This window comes from Syngnathus scovelli, chromosome 1, assembly GCF_024217435.2.
Source record: "Syngnathus scovelli strain Florida chromosome 1, RoL_Ssco_1.2, whole genome shotgun sequence".
In the NCBI taxonomy this organism is placed as follows: domain Eukaryota; kingdom Metazoa; phylum Chordata; class Actinopteri; order Syngnathiformes; family Syngnathidae; genus Syngnathus; species Syngnathus scovelli.
Window position 1 is genome coordinate 13,347,202 of NC_090847.1, and position 24,103 is coordinate 13,371,304.

General features: G+C 38.8%; 1 protein-coding gene across 2 annotated transcripts; it reads left to right on the top strand.

Annotated features, from left to right (window-relative positions):
• The first annotated feature begins 161 nt into the window (after window positions 1-161).
• Window positions 162-22,747, top strand: LOC125979703 (neuronal acetylcholine receptor subunit alpha-7). Of its 2 annotated transcripts, XM_049738209.1 has the most exons (9): window positions 162-291; window positions 8,455-8,594; window positions 11,150-11,194; window positions 11,662-11,771; window positions 17,300-17,547; window positions 17,852-18,046; window positions 19,003-19,089; window positions 20,192-20,301; window positions 21,032-22,747. In XM_049738209.1, the coding sequence occupies exons 1-9, from the start codon at window positions 222-224 to the stop codon at window positions 21,626-21,628; spliced, it is 1,602 nt and encodes a 533-aa protein (XP_049594166.1). In that variant the 5' UTR covers window positions 162-221; the 3' UTR covers window positions 21,629-22,747. The 2 variants fall into 2 exon arrangements, with proteins under 2 accessions (XP_049594166.1, XP_049594174.1); XM_049738217.2 differs by lacking the exon at window positions 8,455-8,594.
• The last annotated feature ends 1,356 nt before the right edge of the window (window positions 22,748-24,103 follow it).

Below are 24,103 nucleotides of genomic sequence, written 5' to 3' on the forward strand. Positions count from 1 at the left end.
CGCGCTCCATTGTGCAATATCGTGAAGTCTCATGAATGCGCTAATCGTCACTTGTTCTAGATTGTCAATAGCGAGCACAGTGCCCCCTCCCTTCCTCTCTTGCTCACTCTTCGCCTCTTCTCCCTTTACCCCGCCTCTCTCCTGTATCTTGTTCCCGCCACCCTCCAAACGACAAAGAGCATCAGAGAGCCCGTAGCCAGGGCCGGTGCCAACCTGCCAGGATGCGGTGCTGTAAGTTTTGGGCCGCGTGTTCGGTTGGATTTTACATGTGGACAGCTCTCCTCTTCAAAGGTATGTATGTCACAAACAAATTATTTACAGTGCACGCTCAAGGTCTGTTCAGTATGGGCACAGGTTGGAACAAGTGTGTGTGTTGGGGGGATTGAAGATGAAGGCAATTCGACACCTGTGATGGTTATTCATGAAATCCAGGAGTATTTTTCAAGTTTTGAAAGTTGAGCAATAATGATCCCTGCACTTGAAGTGCAAGATACTTTTAAATTCAAATGTTTAAGAAAATATTTGACTAACTATTCTATTTTACATGTACCTAGATATGTACAATCGACAATATGGATATTAACATAATATGTTGTATAGTCTACAATTTATCTACAGTCTACAGTTTGGGCATAAATATAACTTTCATACACTCTACATACAGGGTGCATAATAATTAATCGGTGCAACTATTGCTACCGATGATACAATAGCCTACTTCCCACTTGCACATCCATCCATCCATCCATCCATCCATCCATCCATCCATCCATCCATCCATCCATCCATCCATCCATCCATCCATCCATCCATCCATCCATCCATCCATCCATCCATCCATCCATCCATCCATCCAAAAAGCATTAACTAATGAATTTATCTTTAGATAAAAGATTTTTAGGCGAGGCAGCTTTAAGAACATATTCAATGCTCTTCTCCATCTCCACTTGATGCTAAAGGTGGTAAATAGTAAATAGAGCTTTAAAAGCAATATCAGGTGCAGAAGCTTCTACAGCAAAAACCTCAATAATCAACCACTGTTTTTGTAAATCTTGGAGGTATTTGTACATGGCTGATACGACACGTAGTTGACACGTCATTACCTTAGGAAAGACGATTATTGGACTGAAAGCGGTTGGAGTTCCATTAAGCTGACAGTTAAAACAGAAAGTCAGACAGAATGCTGGAAGCATGGTGGACTATTCACTCTTGTCTGATAACTGGTTGCCTCTTTAGCATGTCATTACAGCGCCAGCTCTCTAGGCATGAGCAATCAATGCACGCTAAATCAAACTGTTACAGTAGCGTTGCAGTTGATTTGAGCCAAAATTGATTGGTCATTCGTGGAGACAGGAACAAGGATGATGGAATAGAAAAGTGACCCACACGTACTCATGAATCAAACAATATAAACTCATCCTTTCTGTACATTGTACATTATAATCATACAATTATATCCCCACTCATTTGATGAAACTAATGTTTTGCAAGTGATCCAAATAGCCCAAGTGTTATCTTTTATACATGAAATATAGGCAAGCTTTGGAGTGCTTCTGCCTTGACCCCATGTTGGAAAAGTTCCAAAGCAGAATCCTCTTCTTTCTTATGACACCATCACTCAATTGACAAGCGGAATCATCAGGCAAGCAAAGCAACCCCCAGAGAGAGGTTTCTCAATTCTTATCCCTATTCACCGCTGAGGTTTTGCTACTCTTTGAACACAAGTTGTACATGGAAGTTGAAGTAACTTTCAAAGTCAGACTCATCAAAACAACATTCATATTCAGTTTGGGAATATGATTCAAACGACCACCGGCCCTGTGCTGTGTATCGGGCTTACTCACATCCAACAACTTTTTGGATTGATCTTTTATTCTTGACCCTCATGAAGGTTCAGACGCTCGTAAACCCAAATCTGCCTGGCCCAGATGCTGTAATATTATCTGCATCATTTCCATTCAACCTCTCTTCTCTCTCTTGGTGTCTCTTTTACTGTTTTTTATTCTGTACTGCAGACTAATATGTTCCCCAAGTCAGCAATAAGTGACTCTTCCTGAGCCTCTTTGCGATTTAATATTGGCCTACATATAGTTTAGCATATTTAATGCTTTGTTCAGTTTGATACCCATGGCATGCGGTGGTTTATGTGACACTCTTCAGTCAAAGATGACACTTAAATTGATACATTATCTTGTTCTTGAAATTCAAAGCAATGGAAACCTCTTGTGACCTTCATCATCCAGAGTCTGAAATGTGAAACATTTCACTCGTGAAGTTAATGCTCCACTGCTTTTATTGAGTCACTAAATCACCTTATAAATGATCTGAAATACTGCTGGACAAAGCTGGACACCTACAGTATCATGTTGGGTTGGCACTAGCATCGGTTTTAACAGAGCACGTTATAGCATGAAAGTTGAAGACACATTGGAGGTCTTTGCTTCCGGATTAGGATTAAACATCGAGTGGTTTTAGGGCTGTGATCCCTTACCATAGATTATAAAACTCCCCTGTATGATTCAATCTATCTGGAGAGCGCTATTAGGACACTTGTCCATATGTTCTGCTTGTCACATTTTGCTCTTTTCACGTTTGAATGCACAAAGTTCTCTTAAATGATTGTTTTTTGTAACTAGGACACATTTAATCATTACCTTTGAAATTGTTGTATACACAGGTGCAGTTGTAAATTTAAATGTAGGCAACTTCAATTCTGGAAGGTTTTAATTTGGCGGCAGCTTCATAGGATGCTGTTTTCAGGTCCTCCAACCTGCCAAAAAATGTTCACCTCACTTCAACTCTGTTTTCTTTTGAAATGGTTTTTCATTCAACTTGTGCCCAACTATCGCCTCTCCTCTTAGATAACAAACAAGATGACCTGAGTTTTAAATGGCAGATCCTGAACACCTGCAGAGCTTCATTGCAGAACTCCTCCGATCTTGACCTTATTTTTGCATCAGTGTTCTTAATAAAGGGCTCAGTGAGTGTATTCTACATTATTTGGTCGAGGTATTCAAGTGCAGTTTCTTTTCTTTTTCAAACAAAAGCGTCACCATTTTGAATTAAACAACAAAGGCTGCTTTGGGAATTTATTTTTCAGCCCCTTTTCACACAGGATTGAAATATTTGTGTTACTTTTTATACACACTTGCACACAAGCCAACACATATTTGCACCAAAGTAGCTAGAGATGTGCAGAGTTGTCATTTGGTTGACTCACCAGCAGCCCCCGAAGGAGGGGTGGGCTGACAGCGCTTTCTTTGTGCAGAACCCGTCCCCCCTGCAGGTCTTGAAAGCTGGCCCAAAACACTAAAGGATCGATGCTCTTTTATGTTTTCCAAATGCGGCATCATGTTTTGTGTTGATCCGATCAAATCCGTTTAGTATTTGTATGTCTCGTATGCAACCAAGCGTCAGTGTCTTTAATCAAAGTTGATTTAACGTAATTGGATGACTTTTTGTCTTTTTTGTGCCGATTGTTTACCACTGTGTTTATTCATCATGATTCATGTGACCGTTATGAATTCCAAGCTTTGGTTTACTTATGCAGATATAGGCAAATTTAGATGTAGCAAAGCCTGAATGGACTAAATAGACGTGTGGTCATGACTAAGTAAGTGGTAGAGAGGCCAAGATTTCAATTTGACCCTTATTCTTTACTAAAAAGATACTGCACTTCAAGAACAGTGTTGGACCAGTAATGTTACTTTTAAAACATATTTCCAAGTATATTTTTTCAACACAATATTGCATTAAATTATTGTAAAATACGCTTGGAATTTACATACACTAATTTACAGTCAGCAAATAAATGTGTGTGAGACGCTAAAGCCTGAGAGGGTTTAGCGCCACTAAGCGCAGACACAAAAACATCAGACATTCCTGTGTGTCTGTCTGTGAGTGTGTGTTCATGAGATATGAGTGTGTGTGAGCCTGTGAAAGGGAGAATGTGTCCCTGTGACGGTCTGTTTTTGGGTAGACCAGCTCCGATGAGCATGTCTGAAAGTCAGACGTTATCACCGAGCTGTTTGACAGCAGTAGAGAATTATGGCCTGATTACCCCCAAACAAACATGCTGGAGAAACACACACTGCATAAAAAGAGATCCTACTAAATTCCTTGCATTCATTTTTAGGTGATGCGAACTAATTGGAAATGGTGCCAATCATATTTTTCTTGGCTCGTCGTTCATTTCAATCCAAAACCCAATTGGCTTCGGAATGTGTTAATTTATTACGCACAAAAAAAGCAAGTGGATTCAGGGCAGCCAGAAAGACTGTGAGAGGAGAGAATGAGATCAAACGAGAGGATGCTCAAACAAAATATACTAAAAATGAGGTTGCATAAATTAGAGCTTCATGAGCAACACTGGTGATGTATAAAGCATCGGGTTGGGACAAAAACAGATGTAGAGATTAGGAAAGATAAGAACAAGCTTCTGACTTTTCCTTTTTAAATTTTTCATGTGACATTTAAAACTCTTATGATTCCAACGATGAACACTATTACCTGCTGCATTTAAACAACAGGGCAGCACAATAAAATGCCATTTAAAGTTATAGTGCACTTAAAGACTGTATTTGAATGTATTTAATGATTCTATTTACTCGTAGGGTCGTGTATATAGACTCTTTTTGAATAAATGTGGAATCATATCATTCAGCCGAGAGCGTCTCAAACTTTTTACACCAAGTAGCAAAAAATCTGAATGCCACCATAATGACGAATGTTAAAATACAGAACAATAATCAGTCTTTGACTTGTATAGTAAGGCACTCGAACCACTTTACATTAACTTTGCATTTACAGTACCTACTGATAGTGCCTAAGGGCATCAGGAAAGACTGAGTGTTCAGTTTCTTGCTTAAGGACACTTTGTGGTAGAACCCTCAACCTCTGGATTGGGAGATGACCAACCAAACATTGAGCCATGCCGTCCCCGTAGATGTTTAGCAAAACAGAAGGAATTAAAAAATTATATTATAGTACACTGTAGGCCACTGTAAATTTTTGCACCTTTCTAAAAAAATAAAAACAACTGTTGATTAGGCTGAACGTTTGGGTAATAGATCTGTATATAGAACTGATGTTTCGGCGAGGTATTCCTAAAATTCTCACAAGTTCCATATCACCTTTGTCATCGGTTGCATCATAAAGTCAAATATTGTTTTTGATGTCAAGGAAACAAGGTCAGTGAAACCATTGTACTGAAGGAACATGAGAAATGTGCATTTTTGTACGGTGCTGCAAAGCTAAAAGCGCCTCTGCCTCACAGCCCCTGCTGTGGTGCTGATACCCTTGGGCTTGCTTTAATGCCCAGAGGTGCTCTAGCGCTGCTTATTAAGTCAGAACTAATTTTACACGCAGTGTTCTGATCCAATTCCAGTACACACTCCTCAACCTGTATGGAGCATTAAAGACCGCTTTAGGATTCTATGTTCTAAATATTCAGCCCATACTCTACGTATGAATGAGTGCAGTGTCATTGCCATTAAAATCGAATTGATGCATCTCTAACTTAGACTTTGTTGTTTCCTTTCAAATGTGACAAGATGGCTATTTGTTTAAATGAATACTCATTTTGTTTAAACTAAGCAAGAGATGTTTTGAGTATATAATTTAGGGAAGCTGATCTAAAATGGCAGTGGTACACATCTTGCCCGACCAGTGCTAATTTTGAGAGGATGTTTTGCGTAGATTTAAAATGATTTTTTACCTGAAAGATCTGAAAGAGATGAAAGATCATTTGGAGCTTTGAGTGACTTGAAATATTTTTTAGAACATTTACGTTGTACAACCTCAGATGTTAATTTCTAATGAAACGTTGTGTAGCTTTGCTGGGTTGCTTTAAATTGTGGCTGCCAGCGAGTCTATGTTTCTCACAGAATTGGTATTTTTAGATATTATATAATTCAATATTCCACACAGCCCATCGCTATCATGCATTCTGGATGAGTGAAGCTTTTTTGCTGATTGACAGAAAAAAAATCCCAATTCCATCAAGATTGTGAACTTGTGTAAAACTTAAATTAAAACAATACAATGATTTGAAAATCCTTTTCAGCCTGGATTTCACTGAATGCGTGACAAAGATATATTATTTAATGTCGTAATGACAAATGTAACTATACCACTATTAATATATTGGCAAATATTCATTAGTTTTGAAATGAGATGTCTGCAATATGTTTCAAATAAGCTGGGACAAGGGTTAATTTATCACTTTTCATTTTAAAGACTTGAGAACAGAGGACACTAATTGTTGAAGATCTAAAGGTGGAATTCTTTGCTGTTCTCTCTGAATGTACATGAGTTCCTCAACAGTCCTTGGTCTCTAAGGTAATCTTTTACAATTCATAATGCACCACACATTTTCATTTCATTTCACATTTTAGGTCTGGACTGCAGACAGGCCAGTTAACGTAGTACCCGCACCCTTTTACTACGAAGCCACACTGCTTGGATCTCAGCATACATTGTTCCAAAAACCTTTATGTAGCATTCAGCATAAATGGTGCAAAGTACACATGTCATGGGCACAAACATATCCCCCATACAGATGCAAAGAGGCTTTTGAATTTGAAAACATTCGGGATAGTCCTTTTTCGTCTTTGACCTGGAGGTTATGACATCTTTGATTTCAAAAGCAATTAGAGATGTGGACTTGCTGAACAACGGTACAGCCTACTTCTCCACTTTGTCCATCTGAGAAGGTTCATATACATATAACCTTTGCTTAGAGTGGTCGAGTATTAACTTGCATTAAGTGACAAACTGTGTTAACTTTGGGTCATTTATTTTTTGATAGGTTGGGCCTGGCCTTTTGTCTTTCATATTTACTCTGGTTGCTCAGTCACACATTGCCAGAACAAGTCTACTCCCATACCACTCGTCATGCGCTCTACCAGTAATGCGTCTAGTTGTTTGTTGTTACTTTGTGCCTTTCACTACCTGTTGGCAGATTTGGAGTGTGTACATAAATCATTCTACTTTGCCACTTTTGTGCCCTGTCTGCTTCTAGGTCCAATTCTGGGTCATTTACATCACATTGGATTTTTCTTTTTTCAATGTTCCTGACCCCATGTGGCAAAATCCTTTATTCAGTGTTACAGGTTTTTTGATACAGCACCGCCTGAGGGATCGGAGGTCATGGACATTTAGTGCCCTATATTCATGCCCAGCGCAAATCTAGTGCGGTCAAACTTTTTGAATCAGTGGAAATTTATTTTTTCTCCTAGAATGCTAGGCAAAAAGGTGCTTGTGCTGTTGTGCAATGTGGGAAGGAACGCAGCTGATCTGTTTGCCTTCCAATGCAGCAACTCAACTAGTTCCCTTTAAAATCGGTGCAGACTGAGACCGACATGGCATGAAGATGCAACAGATTAGTGTGCACAAAGTACATTTTCAAGGAACTAGAATATCTCCACTTGCAAATGACGTGAAGTTTGCCAATGAAGACGAGGTAGTTGGAGAAGTTGGTGCATCTGTGAACCTTCTCAGGGATGTTCCTTTTATACCCAATCATGACACTCACCTGTTTCCAATCAACCTGTTCACCTATTTTTAAGCATTCCTCAATTGTCCCCGTCATTTGTGGCTCCTGTTACATATTTTTTTAACATGTTTTAGGCATCAAATTCAAAATAAAATGAAAATTCATTACTGGGATATTTATTAAAAATGAATAAAATGGGGTGCTTTTCTTTGTGCCTGGCGTGAGCCACACATGACTTGTTCAGGCATTGAAGACATTTTCTTCCTCACCAGCACAATTTCATGAGTCAGGGAGCAGCAGGATCACTAATACCCCTTACGAATGACTGCTTTACTATTATTATTTTTTTTATGTTTCTTTGAACTTCAGTTCACACCGTGACAAAACACATGCTCATTATTTGGTCTCTGAATACATTGTGCAAAAATACGCAAATGTATGGCTTTACTTGCACTGATTATTTCTTAAATCTTTCTGCATCAATTTAATAGTTTAAATATCATTTTTAATAATTTGTGCCACACCAAAAAATCCCATGCAATCAATATTTTACCTTGATATGTAATTTAAAATATTTTCCTAAATGCCGATTTATATTATGTGCTGACTAGACTCTGATAGCTTGCTCTATTTTGTCTGACCTCAAACACTAACTTGCCATAACGCTTCCCATTTGGGCATTAATGACCCGATCAGCACCCTGCCAGGCTGAAGACATGCAAGCTCCTTTTACTCCTCACAAAGCTAGGATTGACTTGCTCTTTCTGCCATCCAGCTGACTATAATTGCAATTGGGATGGTTGCCGAATGGAGGAATTCCTCCATGGAAAGCCGAGCTGAACTGTTTTGTGCAGCTGTCTAAGTGGCGCTGTTAAAATGAAAATAAACAAATAAAAAAAAGCTTTGCTGTATTACGGAAATTAGCTACTTTGTGTAACTTCACTCCTGTTGGTCCCCAGGATCTCTGCAAGGAGAGTACCAGAGGAGACTTTACAAGGAGTTGCTTGCTAACTACAACCGATTGGAAAGACCAGTGGTCAATGACTCAGCTGCCATCCTGGTGGAGCTGGGCTTCACTCTTCTGCAGATAATAGATGTGGTGAGGAGCATGAACAGTACATGTTAGAACCTATTTGCCAGGTATATGCCATGAAAGATGTGGCATTGAATGGTAAATTTCTCTTCATAAATTCCCCCTAAATTACTCATTTACAGTGAAAGTCTGTAACAATCAAGTCAAATGCAATATTGCATTGTGTGAATATCAAGCTTTGCTCTCTTGTATGATGTGGAAAAAAAATTGAAATGGAGTGGATCATAAAGCATCAACACCATATACTCCTTGAATGTCGCTGGTGTCCGGCCAAAACATCATATGTCACATTTTGGTGAACTTCATAGGTATATTTTCAAAAATCTACACTTTTGGTCAGTTCAGATGTGTGTGTTACTTTGAAAAATTATTGGCCAATCTAAATAGTTGAAAATGGCTTGACTTGTACCCGATGCAGTGTTAACAGTTGGGTAAAACTGCCATTTTTGGGGTCTTCAGAAAAGTGTTTATTCTGGAGATACAAGAATTCCGCCCGACGCCAGCGATGTACATAATCATGAACTCATGTTATATGAGCAGTTTGACTCAGGAAAAGAAATCCCCCACCCCATACACACAAATATGTTCATATAGCAATAATCTCTTAACCTCCATTAATTTTTTTTGCTCTAATTCAAAGTTCTTAAAAGTAGTTGCTCGTCTAAATGGGACAGCCCAGAAAAAATCCTGGGTAGCCACAACAGTGACCTTGACCAACAGTGCATTGAAATACTGTGCGAGGTAAAATTTTGATTTGCAATTCAGGTCTTCTTACAGAAGAAGATAAGTGGTTCTGTTTCTTCTTCTTTGTCAAAATGGACATAAACTGCAGTTCTTGTGCTTATATGGTGTTTTTCCCCCTGCAGGGCCTCTTTTCTTTCACTCTAAGGAAATTACATTGGTTATGTGGTTCGCCATTATCTTCAACAAAGTGGATAGACGATTGGTTTTTTTTTGCATTTGTTCCTCAAAAAAAGCCAAATTGACAGCTAAACCGTTTTTCTACCGCAGATGTGCATGAGTGTGCTCTATTTGCCTTTGCTTGGAGTGTTCGGCTTTTAATACAAAAAAGTTGCTAGAAGAATTGTGAAAGCCAGACATTATTCAGTTCATGACACACTAAGAAACAATAACAATGGCCAAGAATAAGGAGATAGAGAAATAACTGTGGCTTTGAGACAAGATTTAGTAGGGCAGCAAGACAATGCTGCAATGTTCAGAACTAAAGCATAGCAACAGCATAGTTGGATGAACATGTTTATTTTTGTGGTTTCCATCCATAAACTGTATCTTCAAAAATTCTAGTCACACAGAAATGTCACATTTGTTCGACCAATGAGCAGAGGTAGTTCGCGTCACCCATGTGCTATTAGACTGAAACGAGTCAATGAGTACAAGAGAGGTGGAAAATTAGACCAAAATGCATGAAACAGTGGCAGGCTAAGCAAGACCCAGAGAACCAAGATGGTGGAGGGTCTTCAAGATTGCTTAATTGGATGAGAAAGATGTCTGAGGGGCAGTAATTTAGGGCTTCAAAGGTCTGTGTGCTCATCTCATGAAGGATGATATAAATGACATCATTATTTGAAGTCGCAGTATCCACATCCTAAGAAGCTGACTTCCAAGACGTATTGCAGATGCTTTAGCAGACAAGTTATAAATCTCTGAAGAGACTGACATTAAGCAATGCACCAACATCTGCATCATCTGCTGTCTGACATGATGGAGAGTGTGCTATGTGTGCCACATTTCAACCTGAAAGGAAAAGGTCAAAATATATATGTGGGTGGATTAGCCGATGCAACACGAAAACATTTAAAAATAAAAAAATAGTTCATTTCCTGAAATTCCGTTTTCAAATCCATGGTGAACTTTTGTGTTTTCCTTACAGTGCATGCAGATCAGATTCTCAATGTTGCAACATGAAAATGTCTTCATGCAGTGTTCGGAACATTGACAATTACACTCCCTGCAGTACATAAAATATACAAAACTGCATTGCTTCTTGGGCAGCATGGTAATATAGTAGTTATCTCGGCTCAAGCTCTCCTTAGCATAGTTTACATATTCTCCCATGTTTGTTCTATTTTTTTAATTCCGACCGCTTCCTTCCACCGTCCTAAAAATATACATTGTAGACTAACTGAAGACTTTAAAGTGTTCACAAATGTATAATTAATATATTTACAAATGAAAACAGTCTCACTTAGAATGTAGTAAAAATCCAAAGGTTTTGTCCCACTGGTGTAATCTAAAAGCATCTATAAAGCAAGACAATTAAAACTGTAAACTCATTTGGTACTATAATATTGAGTTGTTATTCAGTTGTATTTCTCTGTGGATAACTGAGCCAAATGAAAAGGATGTTAGCAATAATGCATTCAATTGAAATTTACAAGTTAAGCAAACTGCATAAATAAATAAATAAATAAATAAATAAATAAATAAATAAATAAATAAATGCACAATAAACACAATTTGAAAGAATTACATTTCTCAAGATGTTGCATCGCATTTGTGCAAAAAAAACTGTTTTCTTGATGCTATCTCTCTGGTGTCAGGATGAAAAGAACCAAGTGTTGATGACCAACGCCTGGCTGCAGCTGGTGAGTCATTACAAAGATTTTCTACAAAATGTCTGTGGGATTTATTATGTCCATTCATCCAGAATAACATCACTGATACTTCAATTTGTGTCCGTATGGTGTCGCATCATACATTTGCAAGGGTCTTGGCTGTCTATGGTGAACACTTGTTTCCAATACAAATGAGCCTTCGTGCTCAACCCTAATATACGCCGTCTGCAATACCAAAAGTTACAGTTTCAGGCTATAAAATTAAAGCTGCCAAGCATAAAATCACCTCTGAAAGAAAAGCATACGTGCATGAAAATTGTATTTTGAATTTTTACTGGCCCTCACAAGATTGTGCACCATCAGCATCTTTCCCAGAATGAAAGATCATGGAAACACACCCCTAGAAAGATATGACCCTTCTCATTCGCCTATGTAAGCATTACGACAACCGTGCAAATAAATGTCATATAGAAGTAGAATATCTCTCTGTTTCTCAGTACTGGACTGATATCTACCTGAGCTGGAACCCAGAAAACTACCCTGGTGTCCAGAACCTTCGATTCCCTTCAGACCAGATCTGGACTCCTGACATCCTTCTTTACAACAGGTCAGGTTTCTTCCTTCTTCCAGCAGGCTCATTTACATGCACTAGCATCATGTATGCACTTGTTCATGTGCAAATGCAGGTTTATTTGAACTGTACATCATTGCTGATTTTTTTCATGGACATTACATAATCATATTGCAAATGCCACTGATTATAAAGCATTATAATCTATGGCAATAAATAGAGAGAATAAGTCGTGCAGAAGCATAATTGTAGATACCCACCCCCTGCATAGAAATGTAAAATGAAATGTGAGCAGCAGCATGAAGAAGATAAATATTGACAAAACTAAGTGATAAAATGGGCTTTTTTGGAGGGGGGGCAATGATGACTGGAACTGACGTGAACCTTTGCTTAGACACAACCACAGTACTGAAGATTAATGTAAGGACATGTTTGTCCAAATCCCTCTGAGACATTCATTAAGACCTCTAATCCTAAATAGATTTTTTTCCGCACTAATAGGCTGACTTTGTAATTATCTTAATGTCTTGTTGAAATTGTCTTCAATTGCTCTTCCTTGTTCTCACACACTGCAGCTTTATCTTGTTTTAAATCAAGGGGATTGAAGCAAAACAAATAGCTGATGCAAATTATTATCATTACCAAGTGTTTTCTAATCCGGAGGGAGGTTTTTTTCCTCCACATTATTGCGAATGTGAGTATTTTGTGGTTTCTCTATGATAAAAATGGGTTTTTAATAATACTTTTTTTTCAATTACAGTCTAATCCTTCTCATCCGACACTATTTTACTATCTGCTCTTCTTAATCCTGACATAGAAATAGAAATAGCTGCCAAATAATCTCTTATTAAGAGCATGATTATTATTGGTCTCATTCTGGATAAGGGTAGTAATAAAAAATAATGTGCAGAATTGTTTTCTCTTTGGAGAAAAAGCAGAGCAAAGGGTTGATATTTTAAAAATCCAATTGTCTCAGATGAGAGTGTGAGATCATGTGAGAAAAACTACTTACGCAGCAGAGAAAATAAATGATTGCCAACTCAAATGTCTGGGGGTGTATATTAAACATCTGGACAAGTGTTGCTTTAACCATGAAATGGTGATTAAATAACACACATGCACTTTAGGGATGAGATCATTTCATTTTAGTTAAACAAAACTGTTGCTACTGTGTATTTAAGTACCAGTTCTATTACACATATGTCAAAGGGAGCACAAGGACAGAACAAAGGTTTGGGTGTATTAACCCAAATATTTAAAGCTCAGCTTTTAGACCTGCCGGATTACCCATCCTAATCCTGCTGCTCTCTTTCCCCATCTCAACCCTTTACCCGGAACCTCCCTTTCCTGCCTCATTCTCTCATTCATCCATCTTTCTTCACCACTGCTCCTCGCATTTGGCATTTTTCTTTCATGACTCATCTTTCTGTTATTACCGGTATTCACTCTATTCAATTTTCTTCTTTATTTTATCATCTGAACTTCTAGCTGTTGTTTATAAATCATACCTTCCACAGAATTTGATTTTGTCAAGCAGTCACTATATTCACAAGTTTCTCCCATTTTGTTTTCCTGCAATTTATCAACTTTTTGACTCTTCCTCTTATAAATGTATGATTTTTTTTAAAGTTATTATCCTTAGTTAAGATAGTTGTAATCATTTTACAGTAGGTGTGCTCAATGAGCCAATTTTATTTGCAAATGAATTTTTTATCTATGTCAAGGACAATACAATTTTTTGGGGGCAATTAACCATCATGACTGTGGAGAGATTTTTTTTGTTTTGCTTTAGCCTTTGATTTGCTTTTCTCCTTAGGAGAAATGAAAAAGTACAGTTTCAGCTGTAATTTGGAATGCAAATACTGACATCCTAACTGGTGATATGGTCATTCAGTCAAGTTCGTGTGATGAGCCAGAGAGCTGTACTAAAAAATCAGCCAGTTAATTGTTACACAAATACCACCACAGGCATAAGACACACTGTTACGGTACTTGTTATCCCATCAGAGAGCATCCAGCACTACTCTAATCTCATTGTTTTGAATAGTGGATGGAGACTTCACATGCCCTTTGACCTGTTGGAGCTATGAGGTCAGATGGTATCATTGGATGAAATACATCTGATCTGAAATTGTTCCTGATGAGTCGTCCAACTCCTGCCATTATATTACTATGATGATACTTTTTTCGATCAATGAGCCGGCTACTCACTCTCAACCAAATCAGGATATAAACAAATGAACAGTGTATTTTTATCTGACTCTGTGATGGTTTTGGATGCAAACTGATGGGTATGCTTTACATAGTTGTTCAACATTCTGCACTTTTTTTTTCTTTTGCTGTTTACCCTCAATGATGTTGCTCAACATAACTGAACCCTCCTACCACATGGCATTTAACTGGCCATAAACTGATTCCTCATCTGCATTTCTTGCTTTTGCCACACAAAATGGCCCTTGTGGGAATTTAGTACATAAACTACTGTATATGACCTCCTTTGTTATTGTAGGATAAAGTCAGTGGTTTCACTTGACTGACGATCAATCCATTACTTAAAGGTAGGTACATTACATTACAGCTCAAGTTAGGTAGGTACAGTAAATGTGGAAATTTAATGTCATTTATGGTAACTTGACACAATTTTAGCAGATTGTGAGTATACGTATTTTAAAGAGTTTGGTGCTATCGCTATGTTAGTCTAGCCTACGTACCACAAATGCGAAAATAATACGTACAGCCAATTGTTATTGTTGTTTTTTTTCCATGCACGTATTACTTGTATATTGACTGACTGGATAATTAACAATATGATAACACATGAAAGCTCATGTGAAATTACATCGGTTGGCATATTAATACAAAATAAACAACATGCTGCAACAGTTGTGTAATGCAACATTATTTCAGCAAAATGATTCAATGCTGTATGTTTCCACATTTCTTACAGTGGATGACTTGAGGAAGATGATGATGTGATATAATCTATTTAGCCCGCTTCATTTGCCGTATATGCTCTCTTCTTACTATAAATATGTCACACTTAAAAGTAGGGAATCACTGTACTATAGCCTACTATTTGCCTGTGGGTTTCTTGGCATCTCATTAACCGCTGAGCCTAGATGTCAGGATTTCCTGACTAACGATTGTATTTCTCAACTGTGAAATCATGAACTTGGGCAAACTCATCTCAGTTCAGTCATTTCAAAAACAATGAAAATTGCCCCCCTCGGAAAAAAAATGCCGCCAAGCACTAAAGTGAAGTAAACAACAGTAACTTTGGTATCAACAAAGGTACAACGTGGTATTCAGGCACTAAGTAAACTCCAGATAAGTCAGCATTTACTCTCACCTTCACGCCTAACAGCAATTCAAGGTGTTTAGTTCAATTACATATTGTTGAGTTTTTGCTGTAAGATAGATGTGCTAGTTGTCAAAAGGGGATACGGTCAATATTTTTGTATGTATGTAGAAGTAGATCAACAAGCTCACACAAAATTCTTTGGCAAAAATAATGACAAAAGCTTTGTAATTGCCATGATGGCGGGAAAGCACTACTTATGTCTACCTCAAACTTTTCACTTCACCTCAGCATCCTTGGCACAAAGATGCCACCAGATTGCATCAAATAAAAAATAAGGTTATATTGGCCAGTGCACAAAAAAGCAAATAGTTGACAGTCAATAAGTGGCTTTTTTTAAGCAAATAAGAGAAGTAAATTTGCAAGCGCCAAATCAAAAATGTGTAGCGGGTCGGTTCACTGTGCAAATTGATTACTACCAATTGTACATTACTACCAATCGTACATTAAAACCAACCGTACGGCAGTTTTTGTTTAATTTGATTATTATTTGTAAATGCTTTTGTTTTTTGATGTCAGCACTAAAAATCTTCTCACTGAAAACCTCAATAGTTTTTCAATGTTTTTTTTATGATTACTTTCAGCACATCTTATGATGCCCATTATTTTCGGGCAGACAGCTATTTCTGATATCAGCCTGAGTACATAATTAAAGGACGTAGGCAAACATTGTAATATTGTTTCATTGCAATATTGTTTCAATGTTGTGTCAATGCCTCGGGCATGCTGATTTTAAAGGGAATGAGAGGGATCACTTCCATTGGCTGGGAAATGAGTTGGCTCCGTTCGCTCCCACAATGACACAGACACTCTTTTCTAACTGCATGTCTATGAAAATCCCAAAAGAAAGAACGCTCCAACTTCTTGCACTGGACACAAAAGTAGGGCCTACGGGGTTCTGTCTGACTGTGCAGGAAGGCAAGGCTTTTTCCTTACAAAAGAGCATATCTGACTTTAAAATGTCTCCTCTATGTTCACAACAAATGCACAGTTGATTGTTAAAGCAGATGGTTTATTAGCCCACCATTTTCATGTGTACGATCCAAATGAATTCATAACTGCTATTTTTAGATTGAAGACAACATACATCTTTAAAGTTGTCCGCACCACAAGTATGCGCGCTCTCCTAAACACGCCACGTTCCCTGAATTACAAGGATGTGAACACTTTCGGTTTAAATAAATCTTTCAATAATAAAAGCTTGAATAATTCATGACGTGGTTTTGCCTCTGTCGCCCCATTTTACTACCTCCACCTGATAGTGGCATCCATGGAAGAATAATAAATCACAACACAATTATATGACTCGTTTTGACTAGAGGCGGGATCAAATAAAAGGGGGTCCTTCCAGGTATTGCGCTGAGATGCAGTTCATGCTTTCCTTTGTCTGGGCTTGTGAATGAAGCTCAAGTCGGATCCAGCAATTTATCTCTCAAGTTTGTTATTAGAGTGTGGATGCATTGCGTGTGCTTTTAATTCACATTGAGTGATTGATTGATTGATTGATTGATTGATTGATTGATTGATTGATTGATTGATTATTTATTGATCCCGGGGGTCATACCACAGAGCAGTTATACAAAAAACACACAGATGGCATGAGCGCAACTCAATAGGCTCTCATAAGGCTGCCACACAACGGCGCCACAAAGAAAGCCAGAAAGTGCGAAATATAAAAGCCATCAAAGCAAAGCAAAGAAAAAAGACAAAGGAAAAAAAGTAACAGGGGCCAACCAGCACCCCTCAATATCAGAGAACACTCCAAAACACACAAAATAGCCTCAACGGGGTCCATAGACAGGTGTATGGGCAGTCCAGTTCAACGGACAGTGGGTCTGAGCCTTAACGGTGTTGATAGTTCTGAGAAAAAAATTGTTAGCTGTGCATTGAGCCATTCAAAGGCAAGGCAAGTCAAGGCAGATTTTGTTACGTGCCCATGCCACCTGCCATCCAACCAGTGATTTTCCTTCCGTCAATGGTTCTCAGCCTGGCACTGATCAGAACCTCGGACAGTTCTCTTTCTCTGCTACTGCCCCTTCCGTCCTGTTATTGCCCGCTCCTGCCGCTCATTACCACACCTGCTACCAACTCGTTCACCCTCTTACTTAAACCTTGCAAACACATCACTTTTAAGCTATTTTAGCTTTTGATGTATTCATGGAGTCTCCATAGTACAGATAATTCTCACTTGTTACTCTCCTCCCAGTGCGGATGACCGCTTCGATGCCACTTTCCACACCAATGTTCTAGTGAATGCTTCGGGTTACTGCCAGTACATCCCACCCGGCATCTTGAAGAGCACTTGCTACATTGACGTGCGCTGGTTCCCCTTTGATGTCCAGAAGTGTGACTTGAAGTTTGGCTCCTGGACACACAATGGCTGGCTGCTGGATCTTCAGATGCTGGATGTGGACACATCCACCTACATACCCAATGGCGAGTGGGATCTTGTGGGTAAGTTGCTTTATATTTTGCGAGCTTGACAGGCATGAAGTATGTGAGAGGAGATAGAAACATCTCTTAGCGATTAATAGGTTACTATGATGAGAATTTGCTTCACTTCATTCCCATGTTTCACTATTTGTGCCATGGCTAATAAGCGACAAAACCAAAGCTGTTGCATGCAATGTGATACATTTCTTTAATTGTGTGACTCATCTCTCCATTCATCCTTCTTTCACCCATATGGCTGTTTAGACGGACAGATGGGATGATTGTGTTAATGATTTTTGCACTTGGTTCTCCTTGTGTCCCTCAGGTGTCCCAGTCAAGCGCAATGAGCTATACTACGACTGTTGCAAGGAGCCCTACCCTGATGTGACCTTCACAGTCACCATGCGCCGCAGAACGCTTTATTACGGCCTCAATTTGCTCATTCCCTGCGTGCTCATTTCTGGCTTGGCTCTTTTGGTCTTCCTGCTGCCTGCTGATTCAGGAGAAAAGATCTCTCTAGGTGAGATGATGCACAGATGTGAACAATTAAGAATTTGGGAGTTGGCCATGGCTTTGTACATAGATGTAACCTTGTCGTTTTTGGGAAGACTCTAGATTTAGAACTGTGCCTTTTGGAATTTCTGTCCACATTTTGTCAGGAGACAGTGACATTGATGTTGTCTCGAAAATATTTCTAGTCAAACCTAGATTTAATAATTGAAGTTGATGATTCAAAAAAAATTCAAATAATTCAGGGTTACTGATGGAGTAGTGCAGGGGTAGGCAGTACACCAGCCCTCAAGGACCGGAGTTCCCCACCCATGACAGGTTGAGTTCCTACTCACTGACAGCGTTAGTATGAAAGCTTGTCAGTTTCTTGTGAAGGAACCTCGTTCCATCCTTGAACATCTAATTCTTTTGGGGATGCTCAATCAGGACCTCACCTAAAAATAGTTGGGTAAAAATAATAATATAATATGCGGGACAACACAAATTTTGGTTTTTAATTTAACTGAACAAGTTGGGTCAAAATGCCCTTTTTTATTTAAGAAGAAATGCTGACAGCATTGAATATTTCCAACCTACATTTAAGTACAAAGCATGCAATACTGTGTGTTCATATGTGTATGCAAACATTCTCATAAATCATGTATCGAGTCATAAATACATGCATGTAAAACCGCTTGGAATAATTGAATTTCTGAGGGGACTTCCATCCGCGGTTTTTGATGGATTGCCACATGTGGATGAGCAGTCACCAGTTAACATGAATTTGACAGATTTCTAGAGAGCTAAGCTTCCTTGAGCATTCCACCTGACAAATTACTGTGGTTTTGAGAAGATAACTGACTATGACCATAAGTTATTTCAAGAATAATTTCATGCGTCAGTTGTTTACCTCACACAAATTATTTTTCTTATGGTATGTTCTTTATGCCTTGTCTCTGTATTTTTTTTTTTTTTTTTTTTTGCAAGGGATCACCGTGCTGCTTTCGCTAACCGTTTTCATGCTCCTGGTAGCTGAGATCATGCCAGCAACCTCTGACTCAGTTCCCCTCATCGGTAGGTTCTATTTATGTGTGACTCTATGTGTCATATACATGTTGTTGAGCTATGTATTTATATGCACATACATGCTGTTGCAATATGGCTCCGCCCATCAAAGCAAAGTGACTATTGATTGTCAGTCATCGCTCTGACATTATTGACCACAAGCCTTGGAGTGTTTCTGCCAGCAGTATTAACACATGCATTGTGATAAATGTGTTATTTAATGCTGACTGACTTCTCGATATGGTCACCTGGAGAAGAATTGTTCAATTGGCAGACACTGAGGCTGACCAAACATCATTCCCACGGCTCTCCAGAGAAGTTCTTTGGTAAAATTGTGTGGCCCAAGTGAATATACTGTCAGCACCACCAAGACAAAAAACTTAAAACAAGAGGGTGGAAGAACATCCAATAAAGGCTAAATGTAAAATGTAAAAGAAGAGGGAGGAGACAATCATATTTGATGTTAAACAAATTACAGCACATGCTATACAGTGCAATGCAGTTGTACATCAAATGAATTGATCCATACCCACTCAGACATATTAAAGTAGACCTTGAGCTAACTAAGTGCTCTCTGTGATTCCTACCCAGATTGAGTAATTCAGGGGCACTCGTCAACCTCAATTTTAGGAAGACCTGCACAATCAAATAAAAGTCAATACAAGAGTGTTAGCAGAATGTTTGGTTTAGAAGTTGGAAGCCTTCCATCGGGAATGACAGGACTTAATGGTAATGTTTGATTCCATGTTAGTCTATAACACGAACGTTAAAGCAACCAGGTGTGTTGGACATTTAGTGGTATAGGCCTCACTCATGCACAACCTACAGATTTAATTGTATTACTGCTATAAATATTGTTTTCTCCAATGTAAGTACACTGTCTGAGAGGTATTACGTTAACAATACAGTTTAAATAACTAAATGGCTACCCAACCAAACATAATATTTGCTTTAAATGGCTGAAGGACAAGTCTAACTGCCCTCTCAATTAGAATGATTGAATGTGGCTATTAACTATTTTCAACAGCACTGCCTGAAATGTAAGATAAGTCTTTTACCGTGAGATTTGAATCCCCAGAAAGTATGCTCACGTTTGTTGTGTGTCTTCCAGCTCAATACTTTGCCAGCACCATGATGATAGTTGGAATGTCGGTGGTGGTGACTGTGATCGTCCTGCAATTTCATCACCATGACCCTCAGGGAGGCAAGATGCCCAAGTGGGTAAGTGATAGATTTTTTTTCCCCTGTGAGCTCTCCTCATTAGGCAGATATGGAACATCCAGGTCCAAAAGTTAAAACCCTGCCATAGTTTGGCTTTAGCCACAGATGCTTCTGCTGCAGGCATACGAGCTTCGGAATCTTGTTTACCTGGCGAAATCCAGAACCTACTATGGCTTAAGCCAAACTGTGGGAAGGATTTTACTTTTTGGTCTTGGATTTGCCATCCCAGGCATTAGGGGCAGGGGGACTCAGATAAGCCAACATGTACTCAATCATGAGAAGAAACCTCGAGCAGACTCACGACTTAATTAATATGGGCGTAAGAGACAAAGGGAAAGTGAGAGAGAGAGAATGCGATTATATAGATGACCATTAATTCAGATCATCTTTTGTTTAATGTTCAAGTGGACTTGTATTAAGCCTTATTTTTGGTCAGCTTGTTACGCAAGGTAGCAAGGATTTGTTTTCCAAATAAATCTGACATCATCAAAGTGTTCTATTGATAGTTCACATAAAAATCTGTCTCAATAATAGTTTGGCAAATTGATTTAAGTTTTATTGAGCCACATGATATTTACTCAAAGCAATTAGATCCTGCTTGGTGAAAATGTACTTTTATTGTTACTATTCTTTGATCATTCAAGATGAGATGAGAGCAATTGCTTGTTGCGTAAACAAAGTGAATGAATTCAAAAACACAATTTTCCATGAGTGCCCTGTACATGTTTAGGTTCGGGTGGTCCTGTTGAACTGGTGTGCTTGGTTTCTGCGGATGAAGCAACCTGGCGATGAGCGCAGGCGTCGTGGCTACAAGCACCGCCATACTACACAGCACCATTCCAGCAGCAACTCTATCGAAATGGGCGCCGTTCCAAGTCTCTCCATTCCTCTCTCCCAAACGTCCTGCCCACCATGCACCTCAGGCACCTCCAACGGTTCAATGAGCCTCTACTTTGGCAGCTACCATCCAGTGGAGACGCCACACTGCCCACTGTCCAGCGACTCTGGTGTAGCACTGGGGGGTCGCGCTCACTGCTCCCCTGGTGAAGAAGCTGAGCCCCCAAGTGTTCTGGGAATGGGTGTGGGGATGGGAGTCAGGATCCCGCCACCAGAGATTCAGCGCATCTTGGAGGAGGTGACCTACATAGCCCAGCGCTTCCGGAATCAGGATGAGGCTGAGGCCATTAGCAGTGAGTGGAAGTTTGCAGCTGCAGTGGTGGACCGTCTGTGCCTGGTGGCCTTCTCGCTCTTCTCCATCATTTGTACCTTCACCATCCTCATGTCAGCACCCAATTTCATAGAGGCTGTCTCCAAGGACTTCACATAGCTAGATGCAGAAAAAATATATATTTATCACTCTTTATGGGCCATAATTCTTATTGTATTTTTCTTATGTAAATATAGATGTTTTAAGTCTCAGCTACCGCTAACTTCCATGTGCAAACACACATAAATGTTGTCCATTTGAGCTCACTTGCCAAATTACGATCTTGATGAATTATCATCTTGAAACTTTTTCCACCATTAACGTTACCTATAATTTTGCACAATTCAATTTGAGTGCGGGGAGGGGGGCACAAGGGGGGGGGCGCTTTTTCAAACAACTGAAATGATGTGCTGGTATAAGTGAGCAGACACTCTTTGCTTTTGTAAGTATGTAGAGATGCTCACTGTGAGAATCACATTTTAAATCTGGTTCTCTATTTTGAGTGATTACATCTGTACTGTATTAAACTCTTGGGGTTACTTTAGTGTTTAGTGCAAAAAAATGCTTAATATCAACTGGTTGGAGTGGACCAATAATACAGATTCAATGTTGTCATTCAAATGTATTTTATTGTAGTTTATGTCTTTAGCTATTTGCTTGGAATCTCCAGCGGTAAGCTACTATAAAGAAAGTTCAAAGTTGCTATAGTGACCTTGGACGGTCTGTTACTGTATCTCACAATAATTTTGTGGGATTTGTAAGATATAAATAAAATAAAATAAAAATATTTGGAGGGATTTAATAAACCTATCCTCACAACACTAACGGCTTAAAAATTAGGGACAACAATAGCATGTTGGCCATGCAAGATTGTGGGTGTGTTGCTTTGTAATATACATGGATACAGAGTTCACAGAGGGAGACATGAGGGAGACATGTCTCCCTCAAACAAAGATAATTACTAAAGGCCCTTAGTCTCATGACGTGGCTCCCTCAAATAAAGATTATTAGTAAAGGAGTGAGAATTTAAGAAAAAAAATCTACATCACTGCAAAATAGTGAACCTTTATCGAAGCTCTATGTCAATATAGGTTCTGTGTATGTTCATAGAAGAGTTGAGTCGCTCCGGTTGTACATAACAGGTGAATTTAATTTTCATCTTTGTTGTGCTGATTGTCGTTTATGTGTCTTTTGAAGTGTAAAATTTCACCCTTAGCCAAATTAAATGTTCAAATTCTGTGTCTGTCTCTTTTTAAATCCTTGAGGTGAGAATCGATGAAAGTGGAACCGAGTAAATATCAATAGGCCTATTGTCTAATTTTGCCTCAACACTTCTTTATTTCTGCAAGTGACCTGAAAGGAAAATATGATAATGTCTAGCGGTTACCCAAATACCAAGCTCACTATCATAAAACAACGATGGCAGACCATTCTTCCTAGATTCAGAAAACAAATATGTATATTTCAATACATGCAATACTGGCCATTTTAGAATGTTTGGAAAAAGAACCTCACAACAAATTTAACATGACACGTGAAAAAAAAAAGTGATGTGTCTGGTAATTTCCACACTGTTAGCTTGTTTTAGGTGGTATTAAAACTATCCTTAATCTGAAATTGTGTCATATTAGGTGAGACCAAAACATAAACTCAACTCGTTGGCCTAGTGGTAGAGTGTCCGCCCTGAAACTGGAAGGTTGTGGGTTCAAACCTCGGCCGGGTCATACCAAAGACTATAAAAATAGGACCCATTCCCTCACTGCTTGGTACTCAGCATTATTGGGGGGTTACATCACCAAATGATTCCCGAGCGCGGAACCGCTGCTGCTCACTGCTCCCCTCTCCCCCAGGGGATGGATCAAAATCACACGGGAATGGGTTAAATGCAGAGGACAAATTTCACCACACCCACGTGTGTGTGACAACGATCATTGGGACTTTGACTTTAAATAGCAGATGAAACAAAAAAGGCCATTAAGAATAGACAAATAATGTGGAGCATGCATTTTTTTTTTTAATCCCAACTCCGGAATAAAAATCAGTTTTCTGATGGCCAGCCAAAATTTATCTCATCTTTTGTATTCTTATCAAGACAAGGATACTGGCACTGTGTCTTAAATTCAATTGATTATTTATTGCTGATTTTTCTTCTTCTCTAAAGTGTCACTATCAAAAAATGTAACAGATTCATCTTAATTGAACATAGGCATTGTATAAGGTTTTCAACAAAAAGTGCAATAAATGCAGCTATGAATAACTATGAATAAAGAACACAGTTAAATGACAGATTAGTAATCATTAGCAATGATAATATACAACTAATTGGTTGCAACATGGCATACCTGCTATGTTAAATTCTCATATAAACAAGAATGCGATTAAATTGAAGGATCAACCATGAGGCCAGGAATATTAGACTCCCTTTAAGTTTTGTTAGAGTCTCAGAGTCATAATCATCATGGAGACAGTAGAGAAATATGTCTGAGACTGTTTTGGTTGGGGTGTCACTTTTACTCATAGTAAATGAATGCGGATTTGAATGGATCCAACTAACCACATCACACATAAACACAGCGTAAATGTTTACAATGTTTC

Coding starts and splice junctions, on each gene's coding strand:
- LOC125979703 (XM_049738209.1), top strand. CDS start 222: ATGCGGTGCTGTAAGTTTTGGGCCGCGTGTTCGGTTGGATTTTACATG. Junction 17,548..17,851: donor TGGCGAGTGGGATCTTGTGG/GTAAGTTGCTTT, acceptor TGTGTCCCTCAG/GTGTCCCAGTCAAGCGCAAT. Junction 18,047..19,002: donor AGGAGAAAAGATCTCTCTAG/GTGAGATGATGC, acceptor TTTTTTTGCAAG/GGATCACCGTGCTGCTTTCG.